At 53.2% G+C, this 19,033-nt stretch overlaps 1 protein-coding gene across 2 annotated transcripts in view; it reads left to right on the plus strand.

Moving 5' to 3' along the window:
• Positions 1–19,033, plus strand: part of GON4L (gon-4 like) — a 49,977-nt gene that overhangs the window by 28,305 nt on the left and 2,639 nt on the right. For both annotated transcript variants that reach the window (XM_055139891.1, XM_004619295.2), the window contains exons 16-28: positions 3,019–3,105; positions 3,740–3,911; positions 6,314–6,458; positions 7,329–7,479; positions 9,730–9,846; positions 11,065–12,705; positions 13,096–13,345; positions 14,135–14,319; positions 14,924–15,121; positions 15,971–16,114; positions 16,750–16,893; positions 16,993–17,112; positions 18,604–18,717. In XM_055139891.1, the coding sequence (XP_054995866.1) occupies positions 3,019–3,105; positions 3,740–3,911; positions 6,314–6,458; positions 7,329–7,479; positions 9,730–9,846; positions 11,065–12,705; positions 13,096–13,345; positions 14,135–14,319; positions 14,924–15,121; positions 15,971–16,114; positions 16,750–16,893; positions 16,993–17,112; positions 18,604–18,717 (3,468 nt within the window). The remainder of the gene's footprint in view (positions 1–3,018; positions 3,106–3,739; positions 3,912–6,313; positions 6,459–7,328; positions 7,480–9,729; positions 9,847–11,064; positions 12,706–13,095; positions 13,346–14,134; positions 14,320–14,923; positions 15,122–15,970; positions 16,115–16,749; positions 16,894–16,992; positions 17,113–18,603; positions 18,718–19,033) is intronic.

The following is a 19,033-nucleotide window of genomic DNA, read 5'->3' on the forward strand; positions in this document are numbered from 1 at the left end:
GGTGGTGCTAACGTTGGGTCATCCCATGGCCAGACACAGGCGCCCCAAGTTAGCACTTTCTCATCAGAAATAGGGTCTTTACGTCCACTAAACCCTTTGAGACCACAGGATCATCCTGTTGTCTCTTTTGTTGTTTTGGGGGTCACACCCATCGATGCTCAGGGGTTACTCCTGGCTCTGCACTCAGGAATTATTCCTGGTGGTGCTCAGGGGGCCATGTGGGATGCTGGGAGGTTTTGGGCTACACCCAGCAATGATCATGGCTTACTCTTGGCTCTAAAATCAGGGATTACTCCTGGCAGGGCTCAGGGGATTATATGGGGTGACAGGGATTAAATCTGGTTTAGCTACATGCAATGCAATTGCCTTACCCACTGTACTATACTCCAGTCCTTGAGTTAGGATCTTTTTTTTTTTTATTTTTGGTTTAATGTAGGAATACTGCTTTTTATTCAGTCACTGATTTTTTTTTTCTTTCTGGGTCACACCTGGTGATGCACAGGGGTCACTCCTGGCTCATGCATTCAGGAATCACTCCTGGCGGTGCTACGGGGACCATATGGGATGCTGGGAATCGAACCAGGATCGCCCGCGTGCAAGGCAAACGCCACCCCGCTGTGCTATTGCTCCAGCCCCTCTTCAGTCACTGATTAAGCAGACTAAAGCTGGCATGAACTCAAGCTGGCATGAACTCCACATTTCTTTTTTTATTTTTTTATTGACTATCTGCTAGATAGATCATTACAAAGCTGTTCATGATTGGGTTTCAGTCATACAAATGATCCAACACAAAGTCTGTCCCAAGGCAGGACCTAATAATTTATTTTATATTGCTTGTTATGAATAATCCACTAAAAATGATCTAAAAAAGGTTTCTGTAGAAGAAAATATGTGAAGATTGTTGTATCTCACTCTGGAGCTATTAAGCCCTCGCATAAGTGTTTACTAACATGTTGTTAAAGGTTGAGCCTTGTGTGCTAATATCTATTCATCTACCTAGATAGATATATAGACTTTTAAAAAAAATTTTTTTTTTTTCTTTTTGGGTCACATCCAGCTATGCTCAGGTGTTACTCCTGGCTCTGCCCTCGGGAATTACTCCTGGTGGTGCTTGGAGGACCATATGGGATACTGAGAATCGAATCCAGGTTGGCTGTGTTCAGGGTGAACTCCCTACCCACTGTGCTATCACTCCGGCCCCTAGATAAATTTTTTAAGTGAGATTGGTTGCCTCCTACTTTATACCCCATCAAATATAGTGTGCTACTCTTGTACATTAATGGTGTAGACTATGAAATATGGGGCTGGAGCAATAGTACAGCGGGTAGGGTGTTTATCTTGCACGCGGCTGACCCAGCTTCGATTCCCAGCATCCCATATGGTCCTCTGAGCACAGCCAGGGGTGATTCCAAGAGTAACCCCTGTGCATTGCCAAGAGTAACCCCTGTGCATTGCCAGGTGTGACCCCCCCCCATAAAAAGAAAGAAATATCACATGGTCGTGCACTCCAGGAATTCTAAGATTTTAGGTGATACAGGTAGGTGACAGGGTGGTACAGGTAGAATTACATTTTTAACTGGATGGTGACTTTTTTTTTTTTTTTTTTTTTTTGCTTTTTGGGTCACACCTGGCAATGCACAGGGGTTACTCCTGGCTCTGCACTCAGGAATTACCCCTGGCTGTGCTCAGGGGACCATATGGGATGCTGGGATTTGAACCCGGGTCGGCCGCGTGCAAGGCAAACGCCCTACCCGCTGTGCTATCTCTCCAGCCCCATGGATGGTGACTTTTGGATCTGGAGGCATATCTGCAGAGTGTTGCTTTCTTCCAAGGTTTATTTGTGAATCTCTGGATCATGGCTATTAATGAGCTTATATGGTGCCAGAGGCATTAACTGCTGCTTTTGGTCTCTTGAGATTTATTTATGGGTCTCTGAAGCAAGGCTGAAAAATTAGCTTGTATAGCTGAGCCAGAGGTGGTTTGTGGGTATGGCTCCTACATACCTAACTTTTGGCCACTGAATTTATTGGGAAATTTGGTCCTGAGTTGTAGGGGTCTAGCCTGAGGCACAGCAGCAGTTTTGGGGGATCAGGAAGCCTGAAGGCACCATCAGGCTGCTGATGAACTTGGCCCACAGGTACAGGCCTGCTGGCGTCACCGCACTCCCAGAGTTAGGATTTTACATATCATTATATCTGTCCTTATGATTCAGGTAAGAATGTACTTGGGCGGGGGGGGGGGGGGCCGGGGAGAGTGATAGCATAGCAAGTAGGGCGTTTGCCTTTTACATAGCTGACTCAGGTTTCAGCCCCAGCATTCCGTATGGTTCCCAAGCACCACCAGCAGTGATCTCTGCGCACTGCTGGGTGTGGGCCCCCTCCCAAAAATGTGTTTAAGGACCCTAACTACATTCAGAATTAAATATTTCAAAGAGGAATGGGACAGGGTTATGGCACTTGCCTTGCACTTGGTGGGCCCTGGTTTGATCCCTGGCACCACAGATGGTCTCCGGAACACCATCAGGAGTGAGGCCTGAGCACCATCCTGTTGGGTGTAGACAAAAATAAAGCTTTCAGAAGTTTCTAAGTAGTTCCTTCTGAAGTGGTACAGCTTTCACTGCTGTTTCCTTTCTCCCCATCCATCCCCTTTCTTTCAGCATCTTGTGTCACACCTGGTGGTGCTTCGGGAATGTCCTGGCTCTTGGCTTTCGGGGGTTGGGGTCACCCCCAGAAGTGCTTAGGGGACTGGGTGGTGCTCATGATGGAATCCAGACCTCCCACATGCAAAGCAAGTGCCTAGCCCTTGAGGTGTCTCTCAGCCCTGTGCAGGGCGATTTCTCATCTCGGTCCCTCTGCCGGGCAGTTAATGTTTCTTCGCTTCTGTTATTTTGCTCAGGGGCTGCCCTCGGTGTGTAACTGTCTCTCCAGGAAGCACAGCTTGTCTGGTGCTCCGCAAACATCTTGGGCTCCTGGGCTGACAGGACTGTGACCTGCTGCTCTCTTTTCTCTTCCTCCTCAGCACGTCCAGCTCTTGACGCAGATCCACCTTCTTGCCACCTCCAACCCCAGTCTCAGCTCGGAGGCTACCACCACCAGGATCTTTCTTGTAAGGTTATAAGTGTCCCTAACTCTCAAGACTGGGGGATGCAGTTAGCCTGAAATTCCTGTCTCACACATCCTCGCAGCATGACTGACGCCGATCATGTCCCGAATGCCCTGCTGCTGCTCGAGCACTCCCCGTGTTCTCCAGAAACATCAGCCCTGGTTTCTGTTACAGGACAGAGTCCTCTGCCTTCGGGCGCTCTGCCTCGTGTCAACCCATCCTGACCCCTTAGGTTTCTGATACTCTTTTCCTTGAATTCATTGTCATTCATTTGTCTCAGTGCCATTGTTTCATGTCTACATGTTGCTCATGATATTTTGAAGTTTTTTAGAAAAAAAGACCTTAATCTTTAATTTCCCTATTGGTTGGAGTTTTGGGCCCACACCCAGTGGTTCTCAGGGCTTACTCCTGGCTCTACACTCAGTTTTACTCCTGGCTTTGTGCTCAGGGATCACTTGTGGTGGGGCTTGGTGATACTTGGGGGTGCCACATTGACCCCGTGAGGGCAAGAACCTTTGCTGCTGCACCATCACCACAGCACGGCCTGGCCCAGTATGTCTTCTCAGGAGGATGATTCTCAGAGGCCACCTACTGGTGTTCACTCTAACTTAATTCCCCTCCTGTCCTGTCTTCCCAGAAAGAGCTGGGAACCTTTGCGCAAAGCTCCATCGCCCTCCACCATCAGTTCAACCCCAAGTTTCAGACCTTGTTCCAGCCGTGTAACCTGGCGGGAGCTGTGCAGCTCATCGAAGACTTCAGCACTCATGTCAGCATTGAACGGAGCCCTCGGAAGACTGGCAAGAAGACTGGTAGGGCTCAGGCATGTCCGATCCGGTGCTTCCCGCAGTGAGGGGCCGAGGCTCAGCCCTGCGCTCCCACGCCTCTCAGGGATGGAGGCGACGGGCTGTTGGTCCCTCTACCCTCTGTTCTTTCTGCCTCCTTTGGCTTTCTTTCTCCAAGCTCTACAAGTACACGATAAAGTTGGGACTAAAGAAGGATAAGCTCATCCTATCCCTTGCCTTCATCCCTTCTTTAGTGGTAGGATGGCGATGTGGGTCACATAAATATGAGGGTTTGTATGGGGAAAGATGGAGATTAACTGCCATCTGGTAAAGATGGTTGATATTTAGGTTTTCAGTCTCTTCTTAGGATTAGTTTATTTTAGCAGCCAGGAGTATGGCATGTGGCTTGCATGTGTTGTGAAGCCCTGCATTTGATCTGCCTCATCAGGAAAATAAAAAGCAGTCGCATTTATCATAATATTTGTAATGAGATCTCCTTCTATTTATATCACTTTCACTGTCACTGTCATCCCATTGCTCATCGATTTGTTCGAGCGGGCACCAGTAACATCTCTCATTGAGAGACTTATTGTTACTGTTTTTGGCATATCCAATATGCACGGGTAGCTTGCCAGGCTCTGCCACGCAGACTCGATAGATACTCTCGGTAGCTTGCCGGGCTCTGAGAAGGGCAGAGGAATCAAACTCGGGTTGGCTGCGTGAAAGGCGAAAGCCCAACCACTGTCTATGGCCATACCACCCTGAACGTGCCTGATCTCGTCAGCCATAAAAATAAAAGAAATTTGAAGGCATCCTGAGTTAAATAAATCTGGCAGAGAAAGATAAATATTATGATTATCCACCCTCTTTTCTGGGTTTGGGGTCATATCTAGCAGTGCTCAAGGCTTCCTCCTGGCTCTGTACTCAGTGGTCACTCCTGGTAGAGATTATGTGGAGTGCTGGGATTGAACCCAGGTCGGCCGCATTTAAGATAAGCACCCGGGGCCGGAGCGATAGCACAGCGGATAGGGCGTTTGCCTTGCATGCGGCTGACCCAGGTTCGATCCCCGGCATCCCATATGGTCCCCCGAGCACTGCCAGGAGTAATTCCTGAGTGCAAAGCCAGGAGTAACCCCTGAGCATCGCTGGGTGTGACCCAAAAAGCAAAAAAAAAAAAAATAAATAAAAATAAGATAAGCACCCTACCCACTGTACTATTTGTCCAGCTCCAGTGTGATGTGACTTTCATATGAAATTTACATCTCATAAGAGCCAAATTCATAATAACAGAGTAGAATGATTGTTTCGAGAAGCTGGGGGTAGAAGAACTGGAGGAAATGTGATCATTGTTATAAACTTGGAAATTCCTAGGGATATAATTTTTAGTGTGGTGGCCATGGTTAATAGTAGTGTATTATATCTATATTTTATTATTTATTTAAATATTTTATTTGTTTATTTGGGCTGGAGCGATAGCACAGTGGTAGGGTGTTCATCTTTCACTCGGCCAACCGGGGTTCAATTCCTCCGCCCCTCTCGGAGAGCCTGGCAAGCTACCGAGAGTATTGCGCCCGCACGGCAGAGCCTGGCAAGCTACCTGTGGCGTATTGGATATGCCAAAAACAGTAACAAGTCTCACAATGAGAGATGTTAGTGGTGCCCGCTCGAACAAATCGATGAGCAATGGGATGACAGTGACAGTGACAGTGATTTGTTTATTTATATTTTTTGCTTTTTTTTGGGTCATGCCCGGTGATTTCCTCCTGGCTTTGCACTCAGGAATTAGAATTACTTCTGGCAGTGGTTGGGGACCATATGGGATTCCAGGGATCAAAATAGGGATAGTCATATGGAAGGCAAGCGCTCTATCTACTCTGGTCCCTTGTTTTTAATTTTGGGTCACCTTGGTATGCTCAGGAGTTACTTCTGGCTCTATTCTTAGGGATCACTCCAGGCAGGGATTGGGGTACTAGGGATGAGCCTGGGTTGGTTGCATGTAAGACCTTACTCGCTGTGCTGTCTTTCCAGTCCCCATATTTCCCATTCTTAAATAACTGCTTTCAGAAGTGCGCATGTGTGTCTCTGTGTGTACATGATTCCAGGGGTCAAGACCCTGGAATTATGGCAGATGTGACAAGTGTTTGTGACAAGTCCTTCAGTATCAAGTTCCATCCTCGAGCCTTTCAGGATTTTAAGAAGCCTTGGGTTGGGACTAGAATGATAGTACAGCAGGTAAGGCATTTGCCTTGCATGTGGCTGACCCAGGTTCTATACCTGGCACCCCATATGGTCCCCTGAGCACCTCTAGGAGTAATTGCTGAGTGCAGAGTCAGGAGTAAGTTCTGAGCATCACCGGGTGTGGTCCAAAAAAAAAGAAGCCTCATGTGTCCTAGAATTTCACTTATCTCAGATTTTTCTCCCCCCTACAGCTTCTGAATTTCCTTGTTTACCAAAGCAAGTGGCATGGATTCTGGCAACAAACAAGGTGTTCATGTATCCTGAGCTGCTTCCTGTGTGTTCACTGAAGGCCAAGAATCCCCAGGATAAGATTTTGTTCACCAAGGCTGAGGACAAGTAAGGGTTTATCATGGAACAAAAGCACACATTGTCCAAAGGAAGGACTTTGTTTTTTTCTTAAGGCACTTTGAAATAATGAGGCCTAGATAATAAAAACGGGCATGAAAGTCTAAAAGGAAGGTATGGTGGATGGGCAGAGTGTGGGGGTGTGTCTTTGCACTCAGCAGGGCCCAATACTGTCCTTCTGGCGGTGATGACCTACCTGCACATTTGTAAACGTTTTTAATTTCTTTTCCCTTCAATTTTTGGGCTATTTTCAGTGCCCAGGGCTTATTCCTGATAAACACAAGCAAAGAAACAGAACAATAAAGGAATGCAATAAGGGTGCTTACCTTACACGTGGCCAATCCCTATTCGGGTCCCTGAGCTTCGCCAGGAGTGATCCTGTGAGTAGAGCCAGGAGTAAGCCCTGAGCACCACCAGGTGTGGCCCCAAAACAACAAAACAGGAAAAGCACCTCATGGTTTGCTGTCTTCAGTGATTCCTGCCGACTGTTTTCTCGTTCACTTCACTGTGAACTCCTGATTATTCTTGGTGCGCAGTGAATATCCAGTGTTTCCTTTTTTTTTGCTTTTTGGGTCACACCCAGCAGTGCACAGGGGTTATTCCTGGCTCTGCACTCAGGAATTACTCCTGACAGTGCTCAGGGGACCATATGGGATGCTGGGAATCAAACCCGGGTCAGCTGCATGCAAGGCAAACGCCCTACCCTCTGTGCTATCGCTGTAGCCTGTCCAGCATTTTCTTTTGAGTGGTCTTGACTTGGACCAGAGTTAGAGACTCTAAGAGTAGGCTGTGAAAGGGGGGTTGGTCTGGGGAGGCCCTGTGGGAGCAGTGCCTGAGACACTTTCGTTGCGGCTCTCGTAGTTTGTTAGCGTTAGGACTGAAGCACTTTGAAGGGACGGAGCTGCCCAAGCCTCTGATCAGCAAGTACCTCCTTACGTGCAAGACTGCCCAACAGCTGACGGTGAGAATCAAGAACCTCAACTTGAGCAGAGCCCCCAACAACATCATCAAAGTGAGTATTCCCCTGGGTTGGGGCCTGCCTGGCCTGCAGCCCCCGCTTCTAGCCCCAGCACCGCATAGGGTCCTCTGAGCCCCACATAGGGCGTCTCTAGAGCACAGAGCCAGGAGTGATCTCTAGGCATAGAACCAGGTGTGATTCTTGACTATAGAGCCACTGGTGATCCCTGAGTGCAGAGTGAGGGGTGAACCCTGAGCACAGAGCCAGGAGTAATTCCTGAGTGCAGAACCAGGAGTGAGCCCTGAGCACAGTCAGGAGTAATCCCTGAGGGTCCGTGGTTTGGCCCAAAGCTCCTTCCCTAAATAGAGCACTTCCTGCACATTCCATTCGAGTGCATTTTCTCCTTTTTAGCCTCAGTGAAGGGAGGGACCTTTTATCTAAAACTTAATTCCTTTCTTTTTTCTTTTTTCTTTTTGGGTCACACCCGGCGATGCACAGGGGTTATTCCTGGCTCATGCACTCAGGAATTACTCCTGGTGGTGCTCAGGGGACCATATGGGATGCTGGGAATCAAACCCGGGTCAGCCACGTGCAAGGCAAACGCCCTACCCGCTGTGCTATTGCTCCAGCCCTCCCTTTTTTTTTCTTGAAGTAAATATTTCATAAAGAGAAATTTCATCATCATCATCATGATGAAGAAATTCATCATTGTCATCCGTTGATCTTCGAATTTCTCCAGGGTCTCAGCAACCTCTCCATGAGATTTTAGAAGACTCACTTTACTCGGCCTTCCCAACGATGCCACATTGGAGGCTCTTTCAGGGTCAGGGGAATGAGACCCAGCTTGTTACTGGCTTTGGCATACGAATACACCATGGGAAGCTTTCGAGGTTCTCCCGTGTGGGCAGGAAACTCTCAGTAGCTTGCCAGTTTCTCCCAGAGGGAGAAGTAGGTTATGCCGCGTGCTTCTGGGAGCTTGCTTTTAAGTCTCTGGTTGTTGGCCGTTGATGGGATTAAACACCTGGGTTCCTCTGCCAGTACATTCATGCACGAGGCTCGTCCGAACGTGTGGAGGGGGGCCTTGAGCATGGCTGTGGCTAAGTTCCAGAGGTCTTCGGCCGCCGGGAGCTCTGCTTGGGGCAGAAAGGGAAGCTGGAGCCTATCCTCTCCGAGGGGCCCCGGGGAAGACAGCCAGGTGTGTGGGTAAGAGACTCTCTGCAGAAGAGAAATATGAGGCAAGAGAAAGGAGAAAAGAAGCAGGACAGAGACCTGTGTTTTCTTGTGTTGACAAGAAAAGGGGGAAAGACTGAGGGCAGACACGGGTAAGTCACCAAGCTGTGGAGCGTGGGCCAGGATTGTCGAGGGGGCATGTTGAACACCAGGGATTCGAACTCATGACCACATGCTTGGAAGATAGGCCTGCCCTATTGTTCTAGTCCTGGAAGTGCAGCTTTTGCTGTAACACAGCTGTCCTTAGGAGGTCACATTAAGATCACCCCACTAGTGGGCTGGAGAGCAAGCTTGGTAGGCTGAGTTGCACGCACGTGGGAGGCTTGGGTTCAATCCCTAGCGCTACATGGTTCTCTGAGCACTGGCAAGACTGATACTCTAGCATTTCTGGATATTGAAAACAAAAGATTTTACCACTGCAGGGAGCTGATTCAAGGCTCCCTTGGACACTGGTCCTGTTTTGCAACTTTAAATACTGAAACAAAGTTGATTTGATCTTTTAGTTTTTGGTCATGGAATTGAACTGGGGTTGGCTGTTTGCCAGGCAGATTCCTTACCCCTGTACTATCTCCAGCCCCTAGAAAGATTTTACAGGTGTAGAAAGAGTGTGGCATGCAGGGGTAGCTGTCAACTGGGAGTAAATCTGATGCAACAGCCCTTTCTCATCCTCCGCCTTGTTTCTTAGTCACCTGAGGTTTTCCCTTTCCTAGCAGCCAGGATGGAAATCAGAGGATACTGATGATCTGCAAAGTTTGTATTATTAGAGATGTGTTTGATCAGATAGGAAAAGCATTATCCTCTGCCTTTTTTTTTTTAAATTTTTTATGATTTGGGGACAATACCTGGCGATGCTAAGGGGATGCTCCTGGTGAGCTAGGGGAGGGATGCCAGGATTGAACACAGGTCAGCTGCATGCAAAGCAAGCACCATCCTGCCTGTGTTATGGCTCTGCCCTCTCTTTGTTTGTGTGGGGGTCAGTCTCCGACTGCTGTCACCCCCTTGCGTGTGGTTCGAGGGCAGTGTTTCCGCACGGAGTGTGGAGGGAGCATGCTGTCTGTTCTTCCTCCCGCCCAGTTTTACAAGAAGACCAAGCAGCTTCCCATCTTGGTGAAGTGCTGTGAAGAGATCCAGCCGCATCAGTGGAAGCCGCCCATCGAGCGGGAGGAGCACCGGCTCCCATTCTGGTTGAAGGTATGGTACACCCCTCTGCTGAGGCTGTTGGGCAGGACCCCCGAGACCCCCGCAGAGATGGCAGCGCATCATTGCCTCTAACCCCTCACTCTCCAGTTATCAATCCAGAACCTCGACCCTCGTCTTTGTCCAGCCATCCTTCCTCCTCTGCCCCTCCCACCGCACCTGCCCTCCGAGGGTGATTCTGTGACTGTTTCAGAAGAGTGGTTGGGGCCCAGGGAGACAGCGCAAGTTGGGGGCACAGGCTTAGCATGAGCTTGAGCACTGCCGGACTTAGCCCTGGACAGGGGTTGAGGCACTTTCCCTAGCATGCTGCTCGCCTGGGTTTGATCCCCCAATAACTCACTAGGAGTTATCCTTGAGCACGGCCAGTTGTGGCCTCAAAACTTAAAAAGTAGGGCCAGGCGATAGTACAGTGAATAGGGCATTTGCCTTGCATGCAGCCAACCCAGGTTCAATCCCTGGCCATCCCATATGGTCCCCCAAGCACTGCCAGGAGTGATCCCTGAGTGTAGAGCCGGGAGTAATCCCTGAGTATTGCTGGGTGTGACCCAAAAAGCAAAAAAAAAAAAAAAAAAAAAAACACCTTAAAAAGCAAAAAACCAGCACTTGTGGGGAAATGATAAAAATGGTAGTTTTTTTCTTTCTTTTATAAAATATCAACTTCTTTGTTTTGGGGCCATACTCAGTGGTTCTCTGAGCTTACTTCTGGCTCCATACTCAGAAATTACTCTTGGGGGTGTAGGGGGGTACCCTGTGTGATGCCAGGGATCCACCCCAGGCCAGCTACATGCAAGGCAGGCACTTTTCCTGCCGCATTACTCTCTCTGCAGCCTGAAACGAGCATTTTTTTTTTTTTGGGTCACACCCGGCAATGCACAGGGGTTACTCCTGGTTCTATACTCAGGAATTACTCCTGGTGGCGATCAGGGGACCATATGGGATGCTGGGATTCGAACCCGGGTCGACTGTGTGCAAGGCAAACGCCCTACCTGCTGTGCTATCACTCCAGCCCCCTGAAATGAGCATTTCTTAATGCATAGATGAGGCAGGTTTTTATCCTGTGTCACTAGCGTAGGGCATCGAAAGGCTTTCATGTCCTGCATGAAAGCCCCTGGAGTAGAGACCCTGACGGTGTCCCCGAAGGATCCCAGAGATGGAGGCTTCCACTTTCCCTGCACCCGGGCACGTGCTAGTTCGTTCTGCTGTTCCCGACAGGCCAGCCTGCCGTCCATCCAGGAGGAGCTGCGGCACATGGCCGACGGTGCCAGGGACAGAGAAGGCCTGACTGGGCCCACCGAGGTTAAGGCGGAACCAGGCACAGAGCAGGGCAGCTGGGAGCCGGGGTCGCCGGTGGGTGAGAGCCGGTACCCACTGCTGCTGCCCAAGGGCGTTGTCCTGAAGCTGAAGCCGGTAGCCAACCACTTCTCCAGGCGGGCGTGGAGACAGAAGCGCTCGTCTGTGGTGAAACCCTTCCTCACGCGCCCCATCATCCCCTCCCTGCAGCCCAGCCCCGCCTCCACGAGGGCCCCCACCAGGTCTGCCCTGGCGGAAGCTGTCCCCAGCAAGATGGTGGTTCAGATCCCGCAGCTCCTGCAGCCCACGGCTGTCTTACAGCCCCTGCCGGCGGGGCCTCCCCTGGGCCTTTCCCAGCCTCTTAAGACGCTGCCAGCTGTGTCCCCCGAGGCCAGGGGCAGCTTCCCTCCGTCTGAGCCCCAGCCCCTGCTCCCTGCTGCCCCCCTGCCAAAGGTCCTGTTGCCCTCTCTGGCCCCTTCGAAGTTTCGGAAGCCGAGCGTGAAGCGGAGGGGTGCCAGGAGGAAGGGGGCCAAGGCCTCTGTGTGTCTGAAGGCGGCCCCCCTCATCCACACCGCGCCTGTGATCTTCACTGTCCCGGCCACCACCGTCAAGGTGGTCAGCCTCGGCAGCGGCTGCAACGTGCTCCAGCCCGTGAGTGCCGCCGTGGCCCAGAGCTCACCGCCCATCCCCATCACCACCCTCCTGGTGAACCCCGCGTCCTTCCCGTGCCCGCTGAGCCAGCCCCTGGTGGCCTCCTCCATCCCGCCGCTGATCGTGTCTGGCAACTCTGTGAATCTGCCCGTTGCGTCCAACCCCGAAGAGAAGGTCCCCGTGCCCATGGACACGAGCTGCCCCATGGCCGAAGGGAAAAGTGCCTTCCCAGGCCTGCAGCCCAAACAAGAGCCCTCGGAACAGGTGCTGACCGGCGGGCCTGTCCTCCACAAAGAGGAGCAGAGCCCGGTGCCCGCGCCTGTGGCCAGTGTGTGCCGGGCTGACCCGGCTGAGAGTAGCACATATGGATGGACTGTTGTGAAGACCGAGGCAGGACGGCCTGCCCTGGAGCCCCGGGCCGAGGCCTTCCTGGAACTGCGACACTCCCCCCAGGGTGGGGTGGATATCACGGTCAAGGTGGAGCCGAAGGACCCTGGGGAGGAACCTTCCGGGGGCCTCCAGGAGCCGGACGCTGGTGGGGAGATCAAAGAAGAGCATCCAATGGAACTGGACGCCGGCTTCCCCCATGGGCAGGCGGGGGCTCAGGAGAAGGAGGGCGACCAGCCGGCTGGGGAAGCCACCCCGGGAGAGGTGAGCCGGGCATCTCCAGGGAGCGCCACTGCCTCCTGCGCCGACGTGGACGGGGCGCTGAGCAGTCCCGCAGGCAAGCCTGAGGATGTAGCCAGCATCAATGGTCAGTCCGAGGGGACCCCTGCAGGGCCAGAGACTGGGGGCGAGAAGGAGGGGCCTGAGGAAGAGGAGGAGGAGGACTTGGACGACCTTACCCAGGACGAGGAGGATGAGATGTCGTCGGCATCTGAGGAGTCGGTTCTCTCAGTCCCAGAGCTCCAGGTCAGTTGGGGCTCGCCTTTGCTTGGGACAGGGTTGATCCTGTCTGATGGGTCGACGGGCCCCTGGCTGGCACTGCAGCCTTGTTATTTGACGAGTGGACATGTAGTTGGTTGAGGTGCCAGGAGGTGAAAAGTTGTCTTTATACAGTTGTCTTTATGTTTGCCTCAAACTCGTTTACCCTTTGAATCCCCTGAGCACCATGGAAATGCCTCAAGTCCAAGTACTGATGGGGTGGAGACAGTCCAGCTTCAGGGTGGCGGGGACCGTTCAGAAGGACGACCAGCCCCCTGGGACTGTCCCCCCTGGGCCCCCAGCTGGTGGGATGGCTCTCCTGCAGAAGCTGGGGAAGCCCCGCAGCTGCCTGAGCACCCCGAGGGCTGGGTCTTGCAGGAGACCATGGAGAAGCTGACTTGGCTCGCCTCGGAAAGGCGCATGAGTCAGGACGGGGAGTCTGAGGAAGAGAACTCTCAGGAAGAGAACTCGGAGCCCGAGGAGGAGGATGAGGAGGAGGCGGAAGGCCTGGAGAGCCTCGGGAAGGAGATGCAGGATGATGCCCTCGGGTGCCCTGCTGTCACGCCCCCAGCTCCCTTTGCGTCACCCCCACTCCCTCCGGAGGCTCAGCGCAGTGGTACCCCGCCTGGTATGTGGGGTAGTCTGGGGATGGGGAGGGGCATGAAGCGCTGGTAGCTCTGGATTTTTTTTTTTTGGGTCACACCCAGCAATGCTCAGGGGTTTACTCCTGGCTCATGCACTTAGGAGTTACTCCTGGCGGTGCTCGGGGGACCATATGGGATGTGGGAATTGAACCTGGGTTGGCCGCGTGCAAGGCAAATGCCCTACCCGCTTTGCTATCGCTCCAGCCCCCATAGCTCTGGATTTGGGGTGTCCAAGTGGCTTGCTTGGAAACTGGGTGCAGAGACTCCAGGAGAAACCCTGGCGCCCCTGCGTCCCCCTTATCCCTTGCAGACACACCCCTGTTTCTGGAAGCTTCCTTTCTGCTCCCTCCAGGTATATGTGTGAGGTAGCCAGCTCTTTGGTCCCTTTTTTGTTCCCAGGGTCTCTCCCGCGTGAGGGCCCGCTTTGTGTTGCGGCATGCTCTTCCTGGCCTTTCATCCTGGTTCTTTCCTGCGAGGCCACATAGGTGACCAGGACCGGGTCTGATTTCGTGAATACGGTGAGCTGTGAGCTCTCACTCTTCACTGGGCTGCGGCCCCCAGGAGCCCAACTCGAGCCCAACTCAAGCCGGAGCCGCTCCTCAGACCCTTCTCTCTGCACGCGGTGCATGACTGCCCCCCACACCTCGCTGCACGCTGATGCGCCTGTGCCTCCGATGGCTTTTCTCCCTGATGATCGCTGGTGTCGGGGTGTCGCCAGGTCCTGTGCCTGACATGTGCGAGCAACGGTCCCTTTTGCTTGTCCCCCCCCCCAGGAGAGCACATCAAGGAGTCTGGCAAGGGCCGGAACAAGCACCGCGCTCGGAGCAGGCGGGTGAGCCGGGCCCGGGCCAGCAAGGACACGGCCAAGCTGCTGCTGCTCTTCGACGAGGACATTCTGGAGCGCGACCCGCTGCGGGAGCAGAAGGACCTGGCCTTTGCGCAGGCGTACCTGGCCCGGGTAGGCACCCGTGTGGCCGCTCTGCTCTCCGGGTGCTTGCCTGGCGTCAGCGGGCCGGGCATTCCTCAATCCTGACCCGCTGGGGACACAGCTCAGCTCCCAGCAGGCTTGTTGCCCACTGGTGGGGGCAGGTGATGATGGCAGGACTTGCGCCCTGGCCAGGGTGGGGCTCTCAGAAGCACCTTGGCCTGGTTCTAGTACATCCAAACCAGTAGTTCCCAGCCCCTGTCCTGGTCCGAGAACTCAAGCTTTTGGTGGCTCTTTCCGCTGGTCCTCTTGCCCCCTTGCAAAATCGGCTGCATGTTTAGTAGCTGACTTACTCCCCAGCTTCTCTGGTATTTGCCCGTATGTGATGGCTCACATGCTGAGATGCTCTGAGCTCTCCTTCCCGTCTCCTTGGAGCTGAGGTCAGGACCGGGAGCTGGTGGGGGCTGGGATGAGTTGCCACCGTCCAGCTGGGAGCTGTGCCTGACTCAGGGAACAGTGTCTTCTGCTGCTTGTCAGTGGCCTCTGGGGGATGGTCTTGCCACTCTGGGATGGTGGCCCTGGTTTCTTGTTGGAGCCCACAGAAAGGGGCTCCATGGTGGAAACTCTCCCTGGCTAGGTACGGGAAGCCCTTCAGCATGTCCCTGGCAAGTACGAGGACTTCCTTCAGGTCATCTATGAGTTTGAGTCCAGCGCCCAGAAGCAGACAGCGGTGGATCTTTACAAAAGCCTGCAGACTCTGCTACAGGACTGGCCGCAGCTGCTGAAGGACTTTGCTGCGTTCTTGCTGCCTGAGCAAGCCCTAGCCTGTGGCTTAGTAAGTAGAAGGGAGCGGGCAGCAAGTCCCGAGTCTCCGTGTTCCCGAGCAAGGCCGGAAGAGAGTTGAGTCACTTGCCGACCTCCTGAGGCTCCTCCAGCATCCCCAACCCCAGGGCGGAAGCATTTTCTGCCTCTTGGGACGGTCTCCCCACACTTCACCCTTCTCTGCTTCCCCCTCAGGAGGAATGCCCCTCAGGAGGGCATTGACTGAAGGCTTTGCTTCTGCCTCCGCTGAATGTCAGTCAGGCTGGAGGAGAGTGCAGAGGGCCCTGGCTGAGGGCCCTGGCACTGCATGGTCCTCTGAGCACTGCTGGGTGTAATGCCAAGTGCCCAGCACAGTCAGGTCTCTTTGTTGTGGCTGTATTTATTTTTCCTCATTTTTTGGGCCACACGTTATGATGCTCAGCTAATTCTTGGCTCTGCGCTGGGGATTTAATTGGGGTGCCGGTGATTGAACCCGGGTCAGTTGTGTGCAGGACAAATCCTGTCCTATTACTTCCTGAGCACCGCCAGGAATAATTCCTGAGTGCAGAGCCAGGAGTAACCTCTGAGCATTGCTGGGTGTAACCCAAAAAGCCAAAAAGTCAAAAAAGTAAAAAAAAAAATTTCTCTGAGTCATTGAAATGCCATAGGAATCCGAGAGTCTGATTATCCAGGAAATGCCAAATGGCATTGGGATGTGGCCATTTCTGCAATCTCTTATTCATGTCTTTGTTCTCTTGGCCTGGGAGGCCTGTGGGCCAAGATCCTGGAATCTTCATAACAACCCAGAGTTGTATTATTCCCCTCCAGCCCTTGCCCTCTCTGTGTTGCTGACTTTGCCTTTGCCCTCTTTCCCCGCTGCTAGTTTGAGGAGCAGCAGGCTTTTGAGAAGAGTCGCAAGTTTCTCCGGCAGTTGGAAATTTGCTTTGCAGAGAACCCCTCACACCACCAGAAGATCATCAAGGTCCTGCAGAGCTGTGCAGACTGCCTGCCCCGGGAGATCATGGAGGTATTTGGGTTTCCCCTTCTCCCTTCCCCTTGCCTGCCCGGTGTTGTCTTGCTTCTGGGAGAACAAGGGCTTTTGCAGTAGATAAAGAAAGGACTTGCGGGCCTGCCCTACACACATGAGTACTGGAGGCCCAGAGGGATAGGGACAGGGCTGGAAGTGTTGGCCTTATGCGCCACCCACCCAGCTACCTCCCCTGACCCCGCATAGGGTTCCCCGAGCATTGCCACTCCTGAGGTCACTCCTGAGCATAAAACCAGGAATAGATACAATCTGGTCTTGCTCCAAAGAAGGAAGCAAAGTATCAGAAGAGTGAGAGCCTCCCCACTCCCTGAGCGGGAGCCCAAGGGTCTTCCTAGAATTGGAAGGCCAGGGGATGTCTGCAGTCCTGCCCTCTGGGGCCAGTGCCGGGACTGGGCATCTGTGGTAGCAGCAGAGCTCACAGACACCTTGGGAGTGTCCACTCGGAGCTGTTGGGGCAGCTGAACTGCCAGTGGGACTCCCTTAGGCACAAAAGGAGGGAGGTGACAGCTCCGATGTCTCAGTGTGCTGGCCTTGACCCCTGGTTACCTGAGGCAGTGGGTGCAGCACCTTGGAGCCTCAGTAGCCCAGCCTGTTCCCTTTGCCACTCTTGCCAGCTCAAGACACAGATGTGGCAGCTCCTCAAGGGCCACGACCACCTCCAGGATGAGTTCTCCATCTTCTTCGACCATCTGCGCCCCACAGCCAGCCGGATGGGCGACTTTGAAGAGATCAACTGGAGTGAGGAGAAAGAGTATGAGGTGGGGGCCTGAGGCTGCCTTCCTCAGCTGGGTGGGTGGGGGTGGCTGCAAGCGGGGAGGGTCGGCTATGGGTGCTGAGCAGCCCCCACGCCCCCTCAGTTTGACGGCTTCGAGGAAGTGGCGCTGCCTGATGTGGACGAGGAAGAGGAACCGCCCAAGATCCCCACAGCCTCCAAGAACAAGAGGAGGAAGGAGATTGGGGTGCAGAATCCTGATAAGGTACATGTGGGGGCAGGGCTGTGGCACTGCCGACCCGCGGTCCGCCTGAGTGTGGGGAGCAGCGTTCTTGAGGAGGCCCACCTACCCTCATTCAAGGATCTGCTGCCTCCTTTCATTGCAGGAGTAGGATTATTGCTCTGGGGTGATTCCCTTCCTGTCTGTGAGGACCCAGAGCCAAGTTAGCTCATCTTAGCAGTGATAACACGGCTGGTGCTTAGTTGTGTGCTCAAGTAGCCCGTTTCTTTTTTTTTTTTTTTGCTTTTTGGGTCACACCCGGCGATGCACAGGGGTCACTCCTGGCTCATGCACTCAGGAATCACCCCTGGCGGTGCTCAGGGGACCATATGGGATACTGGGATTCGAATCTGGGTCGGCCTCCTGCAAGGCAAACGCCCTACCCGCTGTGCTATTGCTCCAGCCCCTCAAGTAGCCCGTTTCTCTGGGAACTATTTCCTAGTAGCACTATAGCACTGTCTTCCTGTTGTTCATCGATTTCCTCGAGGGGGCACCAGTAACGTCTCCATTGTGAGACTTGTTATTACTATCATATCGAATACGCTATGGGGAGCTTGCCAAGCTCTGCTGTGTGAGCTAGATACTCTCGGTAGCTTGCAAGGCTCTCTGAGAGGGACAGAGGAATCAAACCCTGGTTGGCCGTGTGTAAGGCAAACGCCCTACCCGCTTGTCATGATGCTGTGAGGAGGTTGCACTTGAAAGGAGCATTTGCCAGGATCCACGTTTATTTTTGTGCCACATCCAGCTGTGCTCAGGGATCACTTCTGGTGGGGTTCAGCGGGCCCTGTGGGGTGCCTGGGATTGAATCAGGGTGGGCTGCACGCAAGACAAGTGCCTCTGTAGCTGTACTGTCGCTCCGTCTCCCGGGGCCCAGTTTGTTCAGTGGCCGTGAAGGGCAGGACTCTCAAATTCTGCGGCTCCTCACCGAGTGTTTCCCTTTTTTTGGTGGTGCTTGGGACTTCCTTGTGGGCCTCAGGGACCATATGCAGTTCTGGGGTTGGGCCCTGGGGCCGCTGCGGGAGCCTTTATCGTACACCTTGGGGAAAGCAGTAGCTGTCGCTGGGACAGCATGCAGTGTCTGAGGTCTGTTGTTCCATGTTATCGTCGTCAGTGGGGGGATCATGGTCCTTCCGTTTCTTGGGTTGATGGAATAGGAGTATGTGGCGAAAGCTTGGCACACATCCAGCCTCATCTCAGGGACCTTGAAAGAGTTCAGATGGGTCTTAGGTCATGGTTCACCTGTTTCCTGAAACATCTGGGCAGTTGGGCTGTGTCCTTGCTGTGTCCTGCAGGGATTCTCTGGGCATCCTAACTGGCGAGTGTTTACTATCGCATTCCCCGGGCAGTGTGAAGTGGTGGCCATAATACGAGAAAAAAAGGCAGGGGCCAGTGGGTGGCATGCCCTGGCTGGCAGCTCACCTTCCTCGCTTGGTACCAGAAATGCCTGGCAGCTTCCCAAGCCCGGGTATTTTCTAGGAGGCTGAGTGGCCAGACGGGGCCAAGGACTGCATCTGTCCCTGCCATGAAGGAGGCCCCGATTCCAAGCTGAAGAAGAGCAAGAGGAGAAATTGTAGCCACTGCAGCAGCAAGGTGAGGTGGGACTGGCCAGGAAATGGGTTGGTGCCGCGCGGTACAAACACCCCCAAGCTGCCTTATTGTTCGGGGAAGTGTTGGTACCCACAGACTTCAGATTTTGTTGATTTCCTAAAAAGTCGTAACATATTTATGGAGCTGGAACGGTAGCACAGTAGTAGGGCATTTACCTGGTACCCAGCTGACCTGAGCACCGCCAGGAGTAATTCCTGAATGCATGAGCCAGGAGTGCATTCCTCTGTGCATCGCCGGGTGTGGGCCAAAAAGAAAAAAAAAGTCATAACATACTTAAATCATTCAGTGCACACACATA

This window comes from Sorex araneus, chromosome 5 (genome assembly GCF_027595985.1).
Source record: "Sorex araneus isolate mSorAra2 chromosome 5, mSorAra2.pri, whole genome shotgun sequence".
Taxonomy (NCBI): domain Eukaryota; kingdom Metazoa; phylum Chordata; class Mammalia; order Eulipotyphla; family Soricidae; genus Sorex; species Sorex araneus.